This window comes from Takifugu rubripes, chromosome 3 (genome assembly GCF_901000725.2).
Source record: "Takifugu rubripes chromosome 3, fTakRub1.2, whole genome shotgun sequence".
NCBI lineage: Eukaryota > Metazoa > Chordata > Actinopteri > Tetraodontiformes > Tetraodontidae > Takifugu > Takifugu rubripes.
In genome coordinates, this window is record NC_042287.1 from 4,600,471 (window position 1) to 4,621,625 (window position 21,155).

Below are 21,155 nucleotides of genomic sequence, written 5' to 3' on the forward strand. Positions count from 1 at the left end.
TTTTGAGTAGTAATGCTAGCTTATGTCATCATGTTTACATGTTGCGTTTGGATCGTAATCACCCTTCCTGTTTAAAAGATAAGAACACACACACACACCCATAATTGCTAAACACACTGCACCTAAAATAGCAAGTTTGAAGACTTGCTTGTACTACACAAAAAGAATAAAGTCATATGTATATTAGCTTATCTGATTTTCAAGCATATGGGCATAGATAAGTGCCAAGTTAATTGAAAAACAAAATACTAAGAGGCTAAAATAATTGGTGCAGAGGAGTATACATAGACCTTCTTTTCTAAATCACTTGGATCCTAGCCATTCAAACAATGCGTTAAGTTACCCACAGTGTCTTTCTGAACACTTTAATGCAAAGACAACATCATGATGTGTTTCATCGGTGGGTGGGATCACAAACTGTCCTCTGGTACTACAGTAGATGTCTTGAGGAATCTTAATTGGCCTTAATGACTCAAATGTTCCTCCCAGTCAGGAATGTTCCAGAGTCGTCTGAGCGTTTGTACAACATACAGGACAGAAAGGTAGGACCTCCTCATGTTTTGGCGTGGTTAAAACCTGGCATGTTTACACAGTTATTGACGACAGCCAAGATGTCAAATGATAAGTATCTTTAACATTTAGAGTTGTCGCCCCTTTTCGGTTTGTTCAGTTTGGCCAAAATGGAGGTTAAGGTGTTTGTGGACGGTGTCTCTCGAGTGGTCTGTGGAGTTACTGAGGAAACCACATGTCAAGATGTGGTCATAGCTTTGGCCCAAGCGCTTGGTACGTGCACCTGAGGGTTCTTAAGATTAATCTTTTCCACGCCAACCATGTTTCTAACCCCTGACCGCTCTTTATCTCTAGGGCAACCTGGACGGTACACATTACGGGAGACCTTCAAAGACTTCGAGCGATGCATGTCTCCTGGCGAACGCCTTTTGGAGACTCTTGAGAAATACGGCGAGCAAGCCAAGGAAGTCCGGCTTACGCTGCACCACAATGGACCCTCGGGTTGGGATGAAATGAGCAGAACGAAGGTGGGCAGATACCAGCCTTGTCCGCCACTGAGAAGAAAAGATGCGGGCGCCAGGATGCGGCGCGGCAGCGGGACGCTGACTTTGCATCGCCAGAGCTTGCCGCCGTTGTCCTGCTCAACACAGGAGGCAGAGCAACAGAAAGAAGACGTGAAGAAGCCTAAACGAAAGTCACTGACACTCATGGAGGAGGCCTGGGAGTGGCTGGAGAGTCTGGGGAAAGGTATGGCGTACAGTACTGCCGCTGATAAGGAAAGCAATAAGAGGAGCCATAAAAGGAACTCTTTGCATGTTTTTCTCATCGCTGAAGATAACTCAGGGCTCCATAAGAGCAAAGGGAAAGACCAGAAGAGCGTGAAGTCAGACTTGGATCATCAGACGTCGTGCTGCTTGGGAAGTCAGACGAAACCCAAAGAAAGGAAGCACTCCAAGAAATCTCAGGAGGCCCAACCCGCTGACCGCTACAGGGCAACCTCAGCAGCGCGTGAAGAGGAAAAACATCAGCTCAGAGAGACCATCGTGTGCCAGCTCAGTTGTTTGCAGGAGATACAGTTCCAGATTTCACGCGTAGACTCTCACATATCCCAGCTGGAGGGAAAACTGAGGGCCAGAAGAGCTGAGCAGGAAGCCCAGCAGAGGCTGGCTGAAGAGGAAACGGAGCAGATTAAGTTTTGGGAGAACGAATTAAGGGCGGAGGAAGGTTACGAGAAGGATTTGCAGTGTCAGTTCCTGGAGATGAAGGCAAAGGCTCTGGGGTGCAAGTCCAGACTGGAGGAGTGCAAGCATAAAATGCAAGGGCTGAATTACTTTGCTACTCGGGTTGTTCAAGAGGAAGCGGGTTCCCACGTTGCCATGGATGCAGCATCTATCACTAGCGTTTCAACTAAAGATGGCAAGCAGCGACAATCTGATCCTGTCGGGAATGTCAATATCAACAGGAAGTTACTGCCCAGCGAGGACCTCCACTCTTCTCCTGCTATACTTGCTCCCAGCCCCATGAAGGAGCGGCGCCTCACAGGCCCGACTGAGCTGAGAGAATGGTGGACACGCTGGTCGGAAGAGCAAAGTTCGCAATCACAGACAAAAAAGAAGGTGGTCCACCGCTCTGAGCTTACAATTTATCTGGGCAGCACTAAGGTTTAGAATACCAGTATAATAAAGATTGTGTATGCATGATTAAGCAGTTTGATTTTATGCTTTGTAATATGCTGGGCTTTTATTTATGATGAAACAACTGTAAGTTCATCATTACCTGCAAAAAAGGACTTGAGACAGGTAAAATGCAGCTTGTTCCATCAATTTTGGTATACATGCAGGACCATCACTGGCTTAACGTCTTGTCATATAATTTACTGCACCACGACTTTGCTTCTGTGTCTATCCATCCCTTCTGCACAAGCCACATAAACATAAATCAGAGCCAATCACTGTTCCAATCTGATTTTATCGCGCTTCACTGACTCCCAACAGCTGTACCGCCATCTAGCGGCTCAATGAAGAGTCAAAAACGCACAATGACACCTTTACTGCCTATAAAATCTTTCACATTCTAACCGAAATTTAACACGCAGGACATTTCATTAATGACAGCTGAAAACTGCATCCCATTTAAGCCCACAAATCAATTAAAAACGAATTTAGGAACATGTGCACCCTGATTTTATATTTCAAAACACAGAAATAAGACAAATACATTATTTTTCATAAAACCTTTAATTTTTTCATTCATGAACATTAACAAAAGTACATGAGAACCGCTTCCTGGTTCAACTGAAACCTGGTGATTTCCAAAATTGAAATTAACTGACTGAAACTTGACATGCAGAGGCACAGTAGCTCCTCCAAAGTGACCCCAGAGCACAGTAATCGCTTGAGATTCTTGTTTCAGACCGATGTCCTAATATATATATATATATTTTTGTTTTTTTATTTTACCTCTAAGTCAAGTTAAATTTGTTTTTGTTATGTCTTAAGTTTGAACTTTCACCAAGAAAAATGTAGCACACTTAACATACAGTATATTTCAACCCACAGGTTTGGGATGCATATTAATTCTACGTCAAAAAAAAAAAAAAAAAAAAAAAATCAGTCACCCTAAAATTGTTCTGAATATTTGGGGGACTGGCTGGGAACAGATTACACGTCAAGATTGTTTTTTTTTTTTCTTTCATCATTTTGCTTGTTTGTAGGCACCTTATCCTTAATATTAACAGACTGAAATTCAATGTAATAAAGCAAAAAAAAAAAAAAAAAAAAAATTATGTGCAAGAAAGAGTATAAAAGAACTGCTGATATAAGATGCCACAAGGAATTCTGCACCTGGGGAAAAATATTGTGGAGCATGTGAATACCAAAAATGTATCTAAAGGCTCCTAGATCAACTCCTTTGACATTCACATACATCACACTCACACATCGTGCTTTCAACTTCAGCTCTTCAATAAAGCATTTTTAAAAACTGCTCAAATAATGAGCAGAGAAGAATCCTCAGTTTAAGCTTGAACGATAAATATGATCCTCCTTATGGAGGGAACTTTGATTTATGCGTCTTGTAGGAAAGCATACAGTAGTGGAAACGTCATAATGAAGCCATTAAGTTTCCAAGGGTAAAAAGCAGGAAGAGGGGGAAAAAATAAGGGGAAAAGGAGCAAATCAACACTCAAAAACATGCAGTCACACTTAAATCACTCAGGCAAATTGGACAGATTACAGGTGCAGAATTCCAGACAATGCAGACTCAAAAGGACAGGGACATGGACAGCCATACAGTCAGCATCTGATTTAGAGGCAAAACCCTCAGAAACAAACGCCTCTGGCTACACACTAATGACTTCAACGATACAGCACACACTCGGATCCCATGTATCCTGCAGAATGACACTCTGTATCAAGCACATCGTACATGGGAAGCAGGAAACTGGAAGAAGCTTCCTTATAGTATCAATGGAGATAGAGGACACATGCTCATTATTCAATGCATTTTGCATGATTGTTTTATTTCACTTTTTTTTTTTTATACAAGCATGTGTTAAGATTATATTCCCTTAACCCACTCCACCATTTCAAAATTTTGTGTTTTCCTGGGTATAAACCCTCCTTATTGTGGCTGTTGCCAAATAACATTGAAAAGAAAGCATCTTTGCAAGAATCCTTAAACAGGACTGAATCTTGATTTTGATGTTTTTAACCAGGCTACTGTCGCCCTTTGAGACTGGAACCTGAAACAGAGGAGGCTTCTTATTGCTCAGTCGATGATCCCGGGCTGGCGCACCTTACGCTCCAAACCGAAGCCCTGGAAGAAACACAAACTCGTGATCAGTTTACGGATGCAGAAACCACCTTCGTTGTTTTAGGAGAGCAGATATGAATATACAGAACATAATCTGAGAATTATACACACACACACTGAGAAAACAGAGCGCTGTGTATTTAAAATGTGTGTTCACGGCACATGATGCAACATGTGGCAGCTCGGTCTGTGGTTGAGAAGTGGAGGGTTCTTGGCTTAAGCTGTGAGAGGCCACTTTCACTTAGATCTAACGAATCTGCCCGGCTGTACCTTTGTACTGTCTGGACCACGAGGCTGTCTTAAAACAATCAGGCGAGGAGCATTTGCATCATCAAGGGTAACGCTCTTCAATCTCTTCACCAAACGTTCTGGGCGTGGAGTAACAACAGGTTTGGGCGCCTCACTGTAACAGAAAAAAAATGTATTTTACAGTTTTCCCATCATCCTAAGAAAGGGAAGCGATCCAGTCTCTAAAAGCCTTCACTGATTGCTGGTCTGTACCTGATTCTGCGTACATTACAGGCACTAAATTTCCCTGTGCGCTGGTTGAGGACGACTGTGAACTCCACCTCATCACCCGTCTGGAGCTCCAAGCTATCTTGCACCTCTTTTACGTGGAAGAACAGTTTTTTGCTTTCACCAACTTCATATGTGATGAAACCAAACTACAAAGAGGGAAAACAAATTCAGAGAAAAATACATTTCAGCTTAACACTGAATTTCGTAGCTTGTGACAAGATCTGCACAAGGCCCGTAAACAAAGGCTACCTGATCTTTGACACACTCGACCAAGGCTCTGCGCTGCGGCACCACGATGCATGCCATCTTCTGCCCAGTTTGAGCAACTGTGCAAAGCTGGAACTTCACAGGTTCTCCTTTCTGAAGACAATCTGCCTTGTTGGCCATACTCATAATCCCAAAGGGTATTTTCTGGCATTTACTTGCCCCTGAAACAAAGAAGGCAGAGTGGTTGACATCCTATTTGTCAGAGCTGTAAATGTTAATATCCTCCCATTAATATTTAAACACCAACCTTCCTCTATGACTTCAATAAGCCCCTGGTATTCTGACTGGGAGGGATCTACGCTGCGTAAGGGGCGGATAACCTTCCCTGTCATCACTGTTGCATCAATATCTTCACCTAGAGGATTCACTTCAAACAAAAAGAGTAGAGTTGTTAATATTTCCATTTTCTCAAATACACACCAAGGTCAGTATGGAGTCAATGATAGTCTTCTTACCTGGAGCCACTTTGGTAACCTTTTCAGCACTGATTTTGTTTCCTTTTCCCTTAGAAGGCGAATACTCCACAGTGTCTCCCAGTTCGAGACTGTCCAAGTCTCCACACATCTCACTGAGGAGAAATCATCCCACAAACTTTAAGGCAAATGACGAGTAAATTGCACATTATAATTAAAAAGACTTCACGCGACGTGATTTTAGAAGGCAGCTTTGCGGGTTCTACCTGTAGTGAAAGAAAATCTCCTGATCATGATTTGCAGTCTCAATGAAGCCAAAATTGTCCTTCAGTGTGGCAACAAATCCATAAACCTTCTTGGAGACTGTGCGGTTGAGGAGCCTCACAGACACTGCGCTCTGCAGGCCAGTGCGTTTCACCTCACTAATCGAAAACTCCACCTAAGAAAAGTACATGTAACCGGAAGGAGCGTAAATGCATGTTTAGAATAGCTAAAGATTCATATCTACATCCTGTTTATATTCAATTTGGCATACCTTGTCTCCAGCCTGTAGATGAATTCCTGCCTCCAGGTCTTTGGTATGGTATGGCACACTGACTTTCAACCCACAGTCATCATATACGATAACTCCTTCATCCGGTTCCTACAAAAGATTAACCACATACTTTCTGTAACATATTCTCGGACACAAACATGTTCTCATAGCAGTTAAACAACTATTATATCTCAACAATATTCATAAGGTGATTCTAATTTAAGCACGCGTGCATACTATGCCGTTAGCAGTGGCCAAGATTTTGGCAACAGCCCACCACAGCCTAAAAGGTAAGGCTGCACAACCACCCACCGACACTATGGTTTTAACAACAGGTTTGGTTATAATTAAGGTACAAACAGTTCAAGCAAATTGTAGGAATCCCATTGATTATAGTCTTCCATTTAGCACCAACATTCTTCCAGACAAATCAGCATTTAACAGTAAAATGTAAATAAAATGTGTTCGTAGCATCAGATGGGACAATTTCAGACTATTTGTCAAAACATCAAATTACCCACGAAAAGCTTACTAGGTTTGCCACCGCCATAATTGTGCAGCCCCACATCACACTGGATTAATGACACAGCACTGATGGTTATTAAATACATGTCTAAAAGTGTTATGATCAATTTCAAATGCCAAAACCAACCTTTTCTATAACTTTACCCTTAAAGAAATGAGAGAGATATCATTAAACATGTAAATATTTCCTTCGCCCTTATAAACCTACTGCCCTTACACTACTTTCCGTTTTGTTTTTTTAACGGAACCATTTTGGCCCATTTCCCCCCAGAGGTAGAGTAAAAGGTGAAATAAAAAGCATTGTTCATGTAACATGCAGAAGGTTTAACTCCTACTTTGTCTGTTTTCTAATAAAAGAAGAGTGTGGGGAGGATGAGGTAATTGGAAAACACAAATAAGATAAATACAACTAACACAGACTTAAGAGGTGTAAGACAGGTTTGGTGTGGACTGAGGATTAAAAAAAAAAGATGCTCTGGGGTAATGTAACCACCAGTAGCTGTTTGAGGAGTGTACCTTCTCCTTGTTCTTGTTAGGACTAGAATTCTTGGTTGCCACGGTGTCCTTCTCCACCACACCCACAAACCTCTGTTCGGACTGAGTGTGGAAGGACACCGTGCCCTTAGGGAGCTTCTTAATGCGAACAGCGTGGTTTCTCTGAGCTGACAGCATATCCTGGCAAAGGGACATAGGACATTTAAAAATGACGTTAAAAGAAACAGTGAATTTGAAAGCTTGACGTTTTCTCAAATGCTTAGAAAAAGACCTACAGGCACTACAGTGAACTCCACTTCATCTGATATATGTAGCTGGGTTTCCTCTAGAACTTCACTGAAGTGAAAGAACATCCTAGCATCGCGATCTACACACTTGATGAAGCCAAAGCCATCACGTATAGCTGCAATCACACCCTACAGAAGTAGTAAGTGAATCAATATGGCAGCCACTTCCAAAAAGTAACATTTTTCTTCAATTATTTAATAACTTATAATTCAGAGAAAGAAAGAGAAAGATTCGTGGATGAATTTTCACCATTTCGCGAGTCTCCTTGGTGAAGTTGAAGGTATCTGGGAGGATGTCGATGTTCGTGGCCCTTTCCAGCTTATCTCTGCGGTCGGTGGAGATGTTGAACTGTATGTGATCTCCCTCCAACAGCGTCACCTTGGACTTTGTGTCTTTCTCGCCAAATGGGAGTTCCTTCTCAGTGAACCCAATCCGAGCAGAGATACGACCCGGAAGAGGGTCATTCTGTAGGGGCGGGAAAAGTTGCATGTAATTATTTGGAACCATCACCCAAAAACAAATATTATTAGATTAAAAAATGTCATGTACTTACCTGATTTTTGGTAGGAACCTTGGGAATGACCTTGACAACAGTGCCTTCAAACTGCTCGATGCTGATGTCTTCAAAGATGACTGTTCCTTGAGGCAGCAGCCTCACGTCCGTGGCTACTTCCTTACCCTTTAGCCACAAGACAATTTAAATAAAGTTGGGAAGTCAGGAGCAAAGCTTCACCTAACAAGAAACTCAGGGATATCTGAGATCAAATAGATCACTGCCTACGTTTCTGTCCTTGATGGTGAACTCAACGTCATCCCCAGCCTGGAGGGCTTCCAGATCACCCTTGAACTCGCTGTAGTGAAAGAAGATTTCCTTCACAACATCGGCCCGCTCAATGAACCCAAACGCCTCCTAAAAAGGCAAAGGTTTTCATGGTTCAGACAAATATAAAACACACATGGGCAAGTTACACATTGAAAAGCTTTTCAATTAAAACTGGCTTAAATTTTTCATTCAAAATATCCCAAACAATATTGCGACTAGACATTTTATGGTTCACATTCCAGATTATTATTCATTACCTTTGTAGCACACACCACGCCCTGGCATCTCAATTGCTTTTTCTTCACAAGCTGAATGTTACGAGCGCTGACTGCACCAGTACTGAAAAGCAAAAGTCGATTACTAATGACTACTTGACTAGTCACAATACTCAATACTGGCAACACTTACAGCTTATTGGTTTCAATGTAAAAGCTGACTTTGTCACCCATGTCCACACGCATATTACCTTCCACATCATCAGACGTGTAGGTAAGGTAGAACACCTCCTGCGGACCATCACATTACAGAATCAATCTTTGTTCAAGGGCAGTATCAGCCTTGAAAACAGTATTTTAAAGCCAGGATGTTCGGTCACTTCTTACCCCATTTCTTTCATAACAAACGCTGCCAGTGGGCACCTGGCCGGGAGCAGACTTTCCATCCAAGTGCGTTGGTACTGCTGAGACAACCTGCAGAACAGTGGAGGCCGTTAAGTAGTGTACTTGCTTCGCTATTACAGAAAACAAAACAAAAACATAGCGAGTCTGAGCCTACATTCTGAATTTTACTGTCCACAGTTAATTTAAAAGCACAAAGAGTGCAGACCTCTACCAAGCAGGTAATCTCTGCACATATTGTGCCTTACATCCATAGTATAGTGTGTACACACACACACACACACACACACACACATATATACAGTACACACACACACACACACACTGAAATAATACGAGGTTTGATACAACATATTAGGGTCTGTTCCTTTGCCCATTTGCCCCCGTTATTTTAAAAAATATATATATATAATTGTTCTTTTAAGGTATTTCCATAAATGGAATCTGACAAAAAAAACCTTGGTAGAGAGAAATATCATCTGCTGAAAAACTCACAATCCATCAAAAACACAGAGAAGTGACAAACAGATTTCAGTACAAAATGTGGTTCCTTAACTGGATTAATACTAGCATGCAGCTCAGTGAAGGGATAGGCATGCAGGACTGGCCCCACCTGACCAGAGATCCGCTCCTCTGTCAGCATCTCTGGCTTTATTTTTAACAGCTTAACTGCAATGGGCTTGCCAGTGCGCCTGTCAGGGGCCACCTCAAACTCTACATCATCTGAGGACACAAATGCAGGAGAAAACAGAATGAAACATTTGGGCAAATTCACTTAATTTTTTGCTCAATGTAGGATTTCACAAAGCCCGTTGGATACATTTCAAGGCATGAGAACGGACCAAAAATATTTTTTAAAGTAGAGAAGCTATAAGGCAGATTTGAAAATTACAATTTAAAAGTTCTTTTGGATATTAGGAAACATAGTTTTGACGTAATATTCCATTATTATGGATCACAAACCCACAGTTTTTCATTTTTAAATCAAGGAAAGCAACATTACTCTGTATAATCGAGTCCGGATCCTCACCTCCTATTTTAAGCTCTTGCAGGTTGCCATTGTACTGAGAACAGTGGAAGAAAAGTCGCGCCTGCCGTTCAGAACACTGGATGAACCCGTAGGAAGTAAGGAGCTTTTCTACCACACCAGTCTCTCTGATGCCAGGCCCTGTGCCATTAGCATAGGCAGTGTGTCCATTGTTATGTAGCATGCTTGGATCAAAACTCATCTAAAGAAAAGAAAAAGAATCTAGTTAAATGAGTAGTATGTACACACCAAATAACAAAAACTGCTAAAATACAAAATGCAATGCTGGATGCCAAAAATGAACAAAAAAGACAAATCATGCAGCTCGAGCAAACTTCAGAGGAAATAAGGAAGGGAAAGCAGAGTTACGGTCATCTGGCACCGTCTCGCCAAGAGCACAGTGAACGACCCCTAATGTTTTTGAAAATCCCGACCAACACTTCACCTTTCACATGAAGTGCACAAGGGAGAGGAAGATATTGGGGTTGTTCAGGGACCATCTGTGTTTAGCTTTGAAACTTCCTTGCAACACCCAGTAGGTTTTAAGGCGAGTATGCGTTCTTAAAAAAAGGGGGGCAAAACATTTTTTAATTACTTTATCCCCAAACCTTGTAGTGTAAGTTTTGGTTAAAATTCAGAGTTGTGTAGCTCGAGCTGAGCTGCACTGTAGCACCACAAACCATGCTGTTAGCAGAAGTCAAACGATGACAGCCATTCGGGCTGTTCAGTCAGGGTGGGCACCGATTAATGTCCTCTTACTGATCTCTGATACAAGGGGGTCCGCTTGTGTTTTTTACATCCAGGCTGGGGATGGAATGAGACAGAAGAAGAGCGGGGGATAGGCATGGGATCCGTAGACGTAGATGGGGCAGACCCAGTGTTACGAGGCACTGGAGGTTCTGAGGAGCCCCTTTCCATGTTTTGCACTGGAGCTAGAACTTGAATACGCTATTGGAAGGAGGCAACAGTTTTATCAACAAGTAATAACAGTCACTGTAATGTCATTGATTTAAAAATGCTTTTTAAAGTATCAGTCAGAAGCCAATTTTTTTGATCTAGAACAGAGTGCCCTTTTGTTAAGTTATTTAAGACCCGAATGGGATTACGAATTTATATTATTGCATTTAAAACTAGCTGCAGCATTCTGGCCGTATTTGTAGTTTGCACGTGTGACTTTTACTGTGGTTAGATTTCACTCCCAACAGTTCCAACCTTTAGTGTGAACACAAAGGTAGGACACCATTTGCGTACCCTATTTTGAGGACATTCATATTTGCGACAAAAAAAAAAATCTATTCCCATGTTGCACAGCCCAACATGAGATATACCTGCCACGTCGATTTACCGTCTCATGTCTAGTCTCCTTGCTGAGAAAAATAAATCAAAATAAATCTACTGAAAACAGTGCATCAGGAAATGCAAGTGACAGGTCAAATAGTGGTTTGTCCACAGGAGGACGGAAGTTTCGATGGGTTATGGGATATGGGAGGGATCCCAGAGCAGCCTCTTCTGTCTGGCCCTGTATTGCACCCAATGGATCTACTAATTATCAGTTTTCCCAGGCACCAATTGCTAAAACGTAAAGCTGGTACTGTAATTTCCTCTTCTCAGCAAAACCAATAACCATTTCCACTATATTCTTGGATTTTTACCAGATTGCTGACGAGGCAAAAATTAGGTACAGGGGATAAGAGTGAGTAAAGATTTCCCTCACCCTGCAAAACACCGAGTAGAGGCTATTCTCGGGAGCCCAAAGAGGATGAAAAAGGCTAGGCCATTCACAGAGAAGAGATGCAGGGCAAGGTGGGTGAATGGGTGTGCGATGGGGTGGGGGCACGGAGAAAGAGCTACGAAGGTGCAACTTACAGATCGGCCATATGGAGACAAGCTGAGTCCAACAGGGGAGGTGCTGCTCAGGTCAGCACTAACATACGCGGTGGGTGTTGACGCAGGCAAGGTAAACTCAACAAAGCCTTTCCAGGGGCTGCCCATACTGTCCCATAAACTCAGACCCAACTTGCTTGAGCGTTTGCTGATTAATAATTATTTTGTGTTTGTTTTTTTTGGCTTGAATGCTTAATGCTATTTTTAACGCAACCACCCAAATGACACACGGCTGGATGTCTGCAAGGGTGAAGAGAGGAAAAAAACATAACGGATAAGACAGAACAACCAGTGTGTAAAGTGTGACAGACAAAAGGAAAGTAGTCAAGGGCTTCAAACTGCCAGGAGGCAAAAAAAAAACCAGAGGTGGTGACCTGGGAAACAGTATTTAAGGGAAAAGGTGATGGCCGAAGTGAGGGAAATCAAATTAGTTCGACTTCGCTGAACAGCTAGTTATTTTGGGAAAAAAACAAAACAAAACAAACTAGTGCACAGATATGTGCACATGGTCAACAATGATTAACAATGTTCAAGACACAATGACCTTGTAGGGAGAAAAAAAACAACCAACATGTCCAAAAATCAAGTTTACTTAGAGATAATAACAAGCACATGTCATGATGCGAGAAACCAGGAGACCCACCTTTTCCTAAATGTCTTCCAATTTGGCAAAGCAGATCTTTGTGACTATGGGCTTTCCACAGATATCTTCACTCATACAGTTGAACACACACACTTGTTATGAGTCTTGGGCACAATCCAGATGGTTGCATAAAGCAAAAAAGGGGGAGGGCTTGAGCTCAAAAGGAAAAAAAAGGCAAACGCAGGTGCGATAACACCGCCTGAAGACTACAATTAAAGCAGTATCAACGGCAGAAATGGGGAAAGATGGGGATCTATGGGTGAGTAAAGAAGAAAAAAACCCTCCACACCCCGGGAAGTAAACGGTGGTGTGGTCAGGAAAAGGGCTAAGAGCAGCGTTGGGACGTGTGCTTTGTCAAAGCTGTTGAGTAGGCACAAACTTCTGGTTTCAGATCAGTTACTGTCTTCTCAGAATCTGCTTAGTTGCTGGATAGATTCTCTTTAATTGGGCTGATGTACGTCTTCACTGGTTATTTTCAGGATTGGGCAACTTCTTGTTTTTCACCCCGTGTCCGTCTTCAGATCTTTTCTTTTGGAGCGTTTGTCTTCAGTTGCTTTGATGATCTGAACTTGAAGCAGTTGCGGATGGTACAAAAAATAAAAAAAATCGGTTCCGTTTCAATTCATACTGTGTAGAGACGGACAGGAAATCTGGTTAGACGAAGATAAGTGTTGAATACGTTGGCTGAAAATTATTCATACTTTCCTCAGCATACATATAACTAGCAGTTTACATAAATTAAAATAAGTTTGCCCCCAGGCCCGGAAATATAAATAGATTATCTACACATACAACTGGTGGGAGGTCACAATGCTGGGCAGCTGACATGCAAGATACACATCAACAATTCCTAGAAGCTACATTATATTTAAGCCCTGATAATAGGCGTGCTTATGGATTCATCTAAATTTAGTATGAAACCGGAGAATGACCCTTCATTAATCAGATAAAGCCAGACAAGCTTTTTGACCCAATATACAGGTTTGAAAAATAAATCCTGATCCAATTAGGAGATGTGATATCAGGGCGCATAAACACCCAACATACAGTTGTGCATCAGTGATAATACAGAGTGAGATGTCACAAGATGAACTACGTAAGTAGGTCAAAGGTCATGTACACCGAACAACAAACTTCAGTGTAAACAACACTTGGGGGGGGGGGGGTGTCCCAGTTTCAGCGTTGTGACGCAGGTCGCGCAAACTACAGTTCAGGCTATTTCTGCTTGTATTAGTTGCACCACCGACATCTGAGATAATAATTAAACATGAAGGGCCATGGACACAGGACCATTCGTGGCCACACTAATGTTGTGGTGCAAACTATTTTGTCCTTTACAGCCAGAACAACTGTCCTGAGTCGGGACCGGTCACGTGACTTCCGAGCGTTCGGCCATCCCAAGCTTGACCTGGTAATTTATCCCTCCCCCCCCCGAACATGTTTCGGTGAACCAGCTATTGTTAACGTCGCTTAAGCAGCTAAAAAGTTAGCACAACACAGGCCGCGCCTAGCAACATGTTGACAAGTAATCGGAGACGTGCTTTTTTGCTGTTTTACAATCAAACAGCACGCGATAATAATTGGGAATGCGTGGCATCATCCTAATGACCTTGTAGCTAACAAGTGTTAGCATTTGGCCAAGAGTTTTTACATTTTATAACCATGACGACTTTACTGCCAAATTGACATTGTGCGCAAGCTTAGGGGCTAAATGAATCCAACACACTATGAGAGTGTGGTTGTTGTCCAAGTTGTGGGGTTTAACATTTGTGCAAGAAAGTTAACGTAAAGTAAACTAGCATGTTGAGGCAGAACCGTCTAGAGGAGCGCATCAAGCCCCCCTTCACAAGGAAGAGCCCTGGTTCTTACTAAAGCGTACCCGACTGTCAGAAACGCATCATACCGCTGCCGAAATTATGCGATGTTCTGAAATATAAACTAAAGGAACAACTGTAAATCGCCTTTAAAATATATCCATGTTGCACGAATAATGGTGGCCAGCGAAATAATAGAAAACCCCCTCAGAAAGATACATTACAGATCAACGATCAGGTTAAATGTTAAACCATAACCTGCATTTACTTTACCTGCCCTATACATTTTAGCCACTTGTGTCAATTTCTGGAGGGTAAACATACCACCACTCTAATTGTAATCTTTTCCACGCACAAGAGAAAGATTAAGCTACCCGAGCTAACAGCACGAGGACGAGTACGAGTACAACAAAGAGGCTACGAGGCTCAAGCTAAATTCTGATCATTCTCGGCGACTGTCAATAATGTTCAACAAAACTGCGCCATTTCCCCAAGCCGATACTTAAAATAATTTTGGCACCCTGCGTGAATGCGCACGTTTGTTTGAACTGCTTATAAAACCAGGCCTTTCCCAAAGGGAAACGGCTAATAGCGGCTATGTTAGCAGGCACGTTGCTGAACTGCCTGATTTATAGTGGAAGTGGGGGGGAGCACTGCTGCCCCCACCCAGGCCTGGGCTTTGCGTACGACCCTGCGTACGATAACTAGTTTAATTCTAAACAATCACGAAACGGCTGACATGTTCAAGTGACGCGTCTTAAATTGTGTTTGGGTTATGATCAATAAGAACTTTAATGAGAGAAACTCACCCCAACAGCTTTCAGCACTGTCACCAGCGCCGCTAGAAGCAGCACGGCACATTACGTAGTGATTATGGGAGGCGGCTAACGCGATATTTGACAGAGTTCAGAGAAAGGACTGGCCAGTACCACCCAGCTGACGGGGGCGCCCCCTCCCCACTGGACCTATTGTTCTGGCTCTTGGGCCGATGGGAAACTGAGTTCACAGCAGCCTGGTGTGACGCTGAAGCTGCTCTTACCCTCTTTTTTAGGGGGGGGTCGACGACTATGCCAGTCAGATGTTCAGTTAGAAGCAATGTTTTCTTGGAAGGCTGAGTTAAAAACTAAAGATTAATTCGTGTGAAGTGCATATTGTCATCAGACTATTTATCCCTCCTATAACACACAGATGCGTTTGCTGTCATGCGTTTTTTTTTTTTTTTTTGTTGCAAAAATAGCCACCCGATAGATAGATGGACGCATTGGTGACTTTAGATAACCTTGAGCCGATCCCTGGTCCCCACTCGGCGGCGGCGTGTCATTCTTCTCCCCTATAACCTTTTGATGGTACCTTACCTCCCATGGAGAACAATGCAAGTTTAAGTATACAGTACTTCATACATAGACCCAGTTGGATCCTGGGATTGGGTTTTTTTTAGGTGTTTGAGTCTATTAACAATTAATCCGCCCATTCAATCATTTTCTCTCTGTATCCTATACACAAATTGGAAAATAAATTAATCCTTGAGAGACCGTCCATAAACGTAGCTAGTTGCAGTAGTTCATTTTATACGCTTGGGGGCGCCCGTTTATGGAGGGTACGGGAAGTGACGTCACCACACGGCTTCTGACACGGAAACGGCAGCTTTGACAACAAAACAGGTGTCAATTTTAATTTTAAGTCGTTCATCTCAGGAGAGAGTCAGTTATTTTATTCAAATATAGTTCGCACCTTCACCTGTTGCCGTACAGCTGGTCGAGTTCCTTTGACTGGAAGCGAACCAACACAGATGGTAAACACTGTGAACTCTTTTAATTTGGCTGCCTGAGAGCAGACTTTAGCTCGTTCACGCTACGTTCTGGGCTTTTATTAAATGTCCTGCACTTTGGAAAAAGTGTTGGGCGATGCCCGGACTCTCCTAGAGAGGCTAAAAGAACACGATACGGCCGCCGAAGGGCTTATTGAACAATCCGGCGCACTCTGCCAGAGGGTTCATAACATGCGGGAGGTGGGGAATGCCCTTCCAGACAAGGTAAGGGCGCAGAAACGAGATTTCATTCAACTTTATGGTGTTTTAGGCTGCACTGCTGTGTTTACACATTACAGACTAATCAAGGTTGGGCTAAATCCTGACAAATCAACGAAAATGTTCCATTTAAGGACCCCACACTTTAACCCCATTAAAATATGAAACCAAACACCGTTGATTTATATTTTTAAACCTCAATGGTCCACAGGCCCACGGACGTAATCCCAGTTTTCATAATTTGTGCTATGCTTGTGGGAAGTAATGTTTGCTTAAAATGTAAATTATAAGTTTCATTCAAAAATCTGACAGTTTTGGACAAAAGTGAGTGAGCCTGCTTGCTTTTTTCCCCCTCCAGACTATAGAAGATGCTTCAGAGATTCGGGAGCTGAGCAAATACAAGCCTCATGTGCTTTTGACTCAGGAGAACACTCAAATAAAGGAACTGCAGCAAGAGAATAAAGGTACAAAAAGATCTGTGTTGTTAGAAGGAGAGTAGTGTGTGGTATCGCTTCTGTAACACTTCTCCCCGATTGGCTTTGCAGAACTGTGGTTATCTCTTGAAGAGCACCAGTATGCGTTAGAGTTGATCATGGGTCGATACCGCAAGCAGATGCTCACGCTGATGATGGCAAAAAAGGAGCTGGACACCAAACCTGTGCTGAGCCTGCATGAAGATCATGCCAAAGTATGTCTGATGTTCCATTTAAAAAAAAAAAAAAGAAAAGTCACCTCCCAATTATTCCTGATTTTGGACTTGGATATTGTTGATTTAATGTTGATTTCTGCAGGAGGTACAAAGCCAGGTGGAGAGGATATGCGAGATGGGACAGGTGATGAGACGGGCTGTGCAGGTGGATGATCAGCACTACTGTTCAGTACGTGAGAGGCTCGCTCAGTTAGAGGTGAGCACAATGCATCATGAAAAAGAAAGATTTGATTTTATGTCACCAGTTTTTGACAATAAAGGTAAGGACAAGATACAGCTTAAAAAATGTATATGGGACCATCATAAATTTGCTTTATGAATAACAGGTTTTCCTCTTTTCTTGCTTTTATATATTAAACACTGGTCAGTATCATTAGACTTTTTAAAGATTTCACCAAAAGCTTCTTTCATGTCAAAGTGAAACCAAAATTTGGTTGCAAACTGTCAGTTAAAGTGAGTGTAAAATAGATCTTGTATAGCTAGTAATAGAGCCAGTTAGTTGCTCTCAGCATAGTCACAACTTTTGAACTATTGAAATGAACTTTTCACCTTTTCCCTCAAAATATTAAATGCTTACATTCAGCCAACTGCTATAAAGCCAAGAACTAAACCTCTCTGTTTGAAGGGGTCACTATCTTAAATGTTTTTTTTAGATGCAACACAAGACATTCAGAGTTAGAAAAAAATCTCAAGTATCAAAGCAGCTCAGTATCAACTTTAGTTTCAATATCAACTCACTAGAGAGTGAAGATAAAAAGAGGGCTCAACCAAGAGAGACCTGCCCGTAAATATCGAAAAGAATTCTAAATATTTATCATCACATCTTAGTAGTTTATTCATTTGTTGCTGAGACATTCAAAATTTGGGAATATTGATGAGTAAAAAATGTGTTTTCCATTGACTCAATACTAGAAAACTGCATGAGAGTCATAACGACATAAGATGGACTAAGTAATTCAAAACCGTCTGCCATTAAATCTCTTTATTCAGATTGAGAACAAGGCGCTGCAAGACCTCCTGGCTATCAGTAAAGCGTCTGTGAAGACCGTAAAAGAAGAAACCAACCAGCCAGCAGAAGAACATGAACAATCCCCACAGGCAGCATTCAATGAGTGATCTGAGGTGTTTTATAGAGGGTTAACATTTTTCCAGAGCAGAGGGCAGGTTTTAATGGCCTCTGTACCTGTATTCACCATAAAATATAAGATAGTATGCAGTTAAACTTCCACATAACCAGTACTGGAAGTCATTTCATTGTAGATTGTACCTGTGGATATAGCAGCTTTATTGATTTCCCTTTGATTAGCACATTTTGTGGATTATTACTGAAAGAATGCCACATAAACTATGACTTTTAAAGAGATATTTTGGAGTTTGGTGAGCCACTAGTGAAGCAACAATGATGGATCCAGGTAACTTGTTTTGGCCAAAGATGCTTTTAGACTTCAAGATTTCAGTCTCTCTCTCTCTCTACCATTGCTGCAGGTAAATCTCTGTCGACAGCACTATTGTAGTTTAGTCTATCTAAGACATTAGTTTCTGCTGCTTGATAATCAGTGCCAACAAGATGACTTTTGGTTATTTTCAAAGTGCCGTGGGTCATTTTTATGTTTGTATTTGATTCTAGTAATTTGCTGACGTTTTTCCAACTGTTAAAATGGGATATATTCTTATATTCTTCACGCTAGTTTTGTCGTCATACATTTGGATGCGTGCAGAAAAATTACAACAGATGTCCCCTCTTTGTGTTGTGACAGAAAATGACATGACAACCTGCCAAGAGGGTGTATACAATTTAAGTATTGTGTATTGTACAATGTATGTCAGAAAGTCAAGAAGTTAATGTTTCTAAGGTACATTTGCTGTAAAGAGTTCATGGTAGTGTTCTGATTTTGTGTTAAATAATCTTAAATCATTAAAAAGGATTTTCAGTACAACTGTGTGGATGTCTTCTCTGCTACCTCTGAATTTTCATAAGAATATACGACCCGACATACATAAAATAGTTTACGGTGAAGCACAGCATATAGAGTGGCTGCTCTTTTCTTTTTTATTATTCTGGTTCTATAGTACGTAGTTAGCCGCAACGGGGCGCCATTAAACCATGACTGTGACGTGATGCGTTCACGTGAAGAGTCGCAACCAAAGATACCGTTAGATTCACAACATCGATGTTCAAAACGTATATTTTAACTAAATATTAACATCAGATTTGTCGTATAATGAAGGAGTTAACAGCCCCAGCGCGTTGAAATGAAGGAGTTAACAGCCCCAGCGCGTTGAAATGAAGGAGTTAACAGCCCCAGCGCGTTGAAATCAAAACGCTCCGACTGGTCAATGTCAGTGGAGGTTTTTCCTACAGCTTTGAAAGCATCACTGGAGATTGGCTTCACGCTTTAGCCTGACACAAGCTAATGTTCAGCATGTCTGAGAAGGAGCTGGGCAAAAAGTGGGACCGATGTCTGGCAGACGCTGCCATTAAACTCGGTAAATACTCCAGACTGTTCTTTGTTAAAGTGGCATTAAAATGTCCCAGTATAAGGCCAGGCATTGGAATATAGGACTGTAGTTTACAGTTGTCATTGACTGGGCGAGAGGCTAACTTGTTAGCCTGAGAGGGCTCGTAAAGGACAGTTGAATGACTGGTTAGATCTAATCACTCACAATTACATTTATAGACAAATATGGTTTTCTTTAGTGTTTTAATGCAATGCAATCGTAATGTTCCATTTTTACTTACGATTAGGTCTCATTATTTGCGGTCACCTTTGGAAACTACCCAAGTAAAACAAAAAAATTTAATTTGACGCTTTCATACGCGTATTCATGTATTGGTCCTAATGCCTGAAATGATATCGACGATATTTGTTAACATTGCATTACCTAGCTACAACGCCTCGGCATAAAAATCTTGAAACCATTTATGTAACACGTAAATGTATCATCTTCCAGGTCAAAGTTAGACTTTGATTGAAATGGCAGAGTGACTTTGAGCTCTAACTATTGGAAAAAAGCACAAGAATTACCAGATGGTTGAAGAGAGTTTAGCCTGATATCATTGAGGTTGCATTAATTCTGGTACTGTTTCTGCTCTTTTTGGTAGTTTTATTTGGTGTTAGTTTTTTATGTTGAGAAAATAGTAATGCAGGTTAAATGATTCATCATTCCATCCTGTGCTTCGCCCCACTTTGTGTACAACCTCTATATATATATTCAAGTACGCGTTTATTATATATAGGCTGATGCTAAATGCTAATGTTATAAATGATAGCATATGAAATCAATTAAAATGTCTGCTAATTAAAAATGCATTAATCATGCCTTCCCGTGTGTCTTTTATTTTCCAGGCTCTGGACTGGGATTAGGAATTGTCTTCTCTGTTCTGTTCTTCAAACGTAAGTCGCCAAACAATAATGTGTTGGATTTGGCCCAAGAAATTGATTGTCGAGGCTATCGACATCAAGGCATGACCTGAAATCGATGATTATTCCACCCCTTAATGGAGCGTGCCTATTAATGACTTGTTGCAGTGGAAATCTTCAAACAGCACCCAAAATGCCACTGTGAATAATAAGGCACAACAAGAAAGATGTTTGAAAGATTTTATAGTTCATATCCGGTATGTTTTTTACCGAAGCTGCGGTGCATCGCTGTGTGTGACAGATCAAGTATTGGTTTCATTTGCAGGGCGCACATGGCCAATTTCGTTTGGCTCAGGAGCGGGACTCGGAATGGCTTATGCCAACTGTCAGAATGACCTGAGGTCGCATTATTTACAGCCCAGGAGCCAAAAGGTTTGATTCTAAACTCAATCATCTACCAGAATTCCTAATCACTGCTTCATTTAATGTGTCTGTTTTCTTTAACAGGAGTAATGGCTACGAATCATCAAAGGGCTGCCGTTCAAAAAAGTTATTTTCTTGTTTTGTTTTTGAGAGATTCAAGAGTTGCATTGTTATACAGTTACAGCCTTGACTCGCATTTAAATTGTACATCATGGCTCTGTATGATTTGTATGTGCCTAATCAGGACAGTCTGTGTTTATTTAATAAAATAATCCGAACACCATATATGATGCCTCGGTGATTCATATCCCCCATTCCATATGCACTGAAAGAGGTTTAAAGCAACTGCAACCAGATTATTAAGCACTAAAACATGCAGGAAGTGTAGTGTAATTAGGATTGTTGTTGATATTTAATAAAAGACAGCGTTGTGCTGAATCTGTGTTGCATAGGAGGCTGGGG

General features: G+C 41.6%; 4 protein-coding genes across 12 annotated transcripts; 3 read left to right on the top strand and 1 right to left on the bottom strand.

The window, feature by feature from the left end:
- Positions 1-491: 491 nt before the first annotated feature.
- On the top strand, positions 492-3,292 carry LOC105419860 (ras association domain-containing protein 8-like). Its single transcript, XM_011621581.2, has 3 exons — positions 492-542; positions 671-783; positions 865-3,292. Exons 1-3 carry the CDS (start codon positions 496-498, stop codon positions 2,175-2,177), a joined length of 1,473 nt encoding a protein of 490 aa, XP_011619883.1. The 5' UTR covers positions 492-495; the 3' UTR covers positions 2,178-3,292.
- Positions 2,729-15,140, bottom strand: csde1 (cold shock domain containing E1, RNA-binding). 9 transcript variants are annotated; one of them, XM_029833211.1, is made up of 22 exons: positions 14,983-15,140; positions 12,360-12,986; positions 10,592-10,780; positions 9,836-10,034; positions 9,362-9,528; positions 8,791-8,877; positions 8,597-8,694; positions 8,446-8,527; positions 8,147-8,275; positions 7,919-8,044; positions 7,615-7,830; positions 7,353-7,493; positions 7,099-7,257; positions 6,710-6,727; positions 6,058-6,165; positions 5,789-5,961; positions 5,565-5,677; positions 5,357-5,476; positions 5,092-5,270; positions 4,825-4,988; positions 4,594-4,726; positions 2,729-4,326 (listed from the first exon to the last, which is right to left on the bottom strand). In XM_029833211.1, the coding sequence occupies exons 3-22, from the start codon at positions 10,748-10,750 to the stop codon at positions 4,279-4,281; spliced, it is 2,619 nt and encodes an 872-aa protein (XP_029689071.1). In that variant the 5' UTR covers positions 10,751-10,780; positions 12,360-12,986; positions 14,983-15,140; the 3' UTR covers positions 2,729-4,278. The 9 variants fall into 9 exon arrangements, with proteins under 9 accessions (XP_029689071.1, XP_029689072.1, XP_029689075.1 ...); XM_029833212.1 differs by lacking the exon at positions 10,592-10,780 and adding an exon at positions 11,699-11,956; XM_029833215.1 differs by lacking the exon at positions 10,592-10,780 and having other exon boundaries at positions 9,419-9,528.
- Positions 15,141-15,768: 628 nt separating this feature from the next.
- On the top strand, positions 15,769-18,845 carry sike1 (suppressor of IKBKE 1). Its single transcript, XM_003962985.3, has 5 exons — positions 15,769-16,205; positions 16,558-16,663; positions 16,745-16,887; positions 16,991-17,104; positions 17,899-18,845. The coding sequence occupies exons 1-5, from the start codon at positions 16,047-16,049 to the stop codon at positions 18,022-18,024; spliced, it is 648 nt and encodes a 215-aa protein (XP_003963034.1). The 5' UTR covers positions 15,769-16,046; the 3' UTR covers positions 18,025-18,845.
- Positions 18,846-19,239: 394 nt separating this feature from the next.
- micos10 (mitochondrial contact site and cristae organizing system subunit 10) lies at positions 19,240-20,978 on the top strand. Its single transcript, XM_003962976.3, has 4 exons — positions 19,240-19,395; positions 20,256-20,303; positions 20,596-20,702; positions 20,778-20,978. Exons 1-4 carry the CDS (start codon positions 19,323-19,325, stop codon positions 20,781-20,783), a joined length of 234 nt encoding a protein of 77 aa, XP_003963025.2. The 5' UTR covers positions 19,240-19,322; the 3' UTR covers positions 20,784-20,978.
- Positions 20,979-21,155: the final 177 nt, after the last annotated feature.

Coding starts and splice junctions, on each gene's coding strand:
- LOC105419860 (XM_011621581.2), top strand. CDS start 496: ATGTTCCAGAGTCGTCTGAGCGTTTGTACAACATACAGGACAGAAAG. Junction 543..670: donor ACAACATACAGGACAGAAAG/GTAGGACCTCCT, acceptor CGGTTTGTTCAG/TTTGGCCAAAATGGAGGTTA. Junction 784..864: donor AGCTTTGGCCCAAGCGCTTG/GTACGTGCACCT, acceptor CTTTATCTCTAG/GGCAACCTGGACGGTACACA.
- csde1 (XM_029833211.1), bottom strand. CDS start 10,750: ATGGAAAGGGGCTCCTCAGAACCTCCAGTGCCTCGTAACACTGGGTCT. Junction 9,529..9,835: donor GCAAGAGCTTAAAATAGGAG/GTGAGGATCCGG, acceptor TTGTGTCCTCAG/ATGATGTAGAGTTTGAGGTG. Junction 8,878..9,361: donor TGCATGCTAGTATTAATCCA/GTTAAGGAACCA, acceptor ACTGTTCTGCAG/GTTGTCTCAGCAGTACCAAC.
- sike1 (XM_003962985.3), top strand. CDS start 16,047: ATGTCCTGCACTTTGGAAAAAGTGTTGGGCGATGCCCGGACTCTCCTA. Junction 16,888..16,990: donor TGCATGAAGATCATGCCAAA/GTATGTCTGATG, acceptor TGATTTCTGCAG/GAGGTACAAAGCCAGGTGGA. Junction 17,105..17,898: donor AGAGGCTCGCTCAGTTAGAG/GTGAGCACAATG, acceptor CTCTTTATTCAG/ATTGAGAACAAGGCGCTGCA.
- micos10 (XM_003962976.3), top strand. CDS start 19,323: ATGTTCAGCATGTCTGAGAAGGAGCTGGGCAAAAAGTGGGACCGATGT. Junction 19,396..20,255: donor AGACGCTGCCATTAAACTCG/GTAAATACTCCA, acceptor TTTATTTTCCAG/GCTCTGGACTGGGATTAGGA. Junction 20,304..20,595: donor CTCTGTTCTGTTCTTCAAAC/GTAAGTCGCCAA, acceptor TTTCATTTGCAG/GGCGCACATGGCCAATTTCG.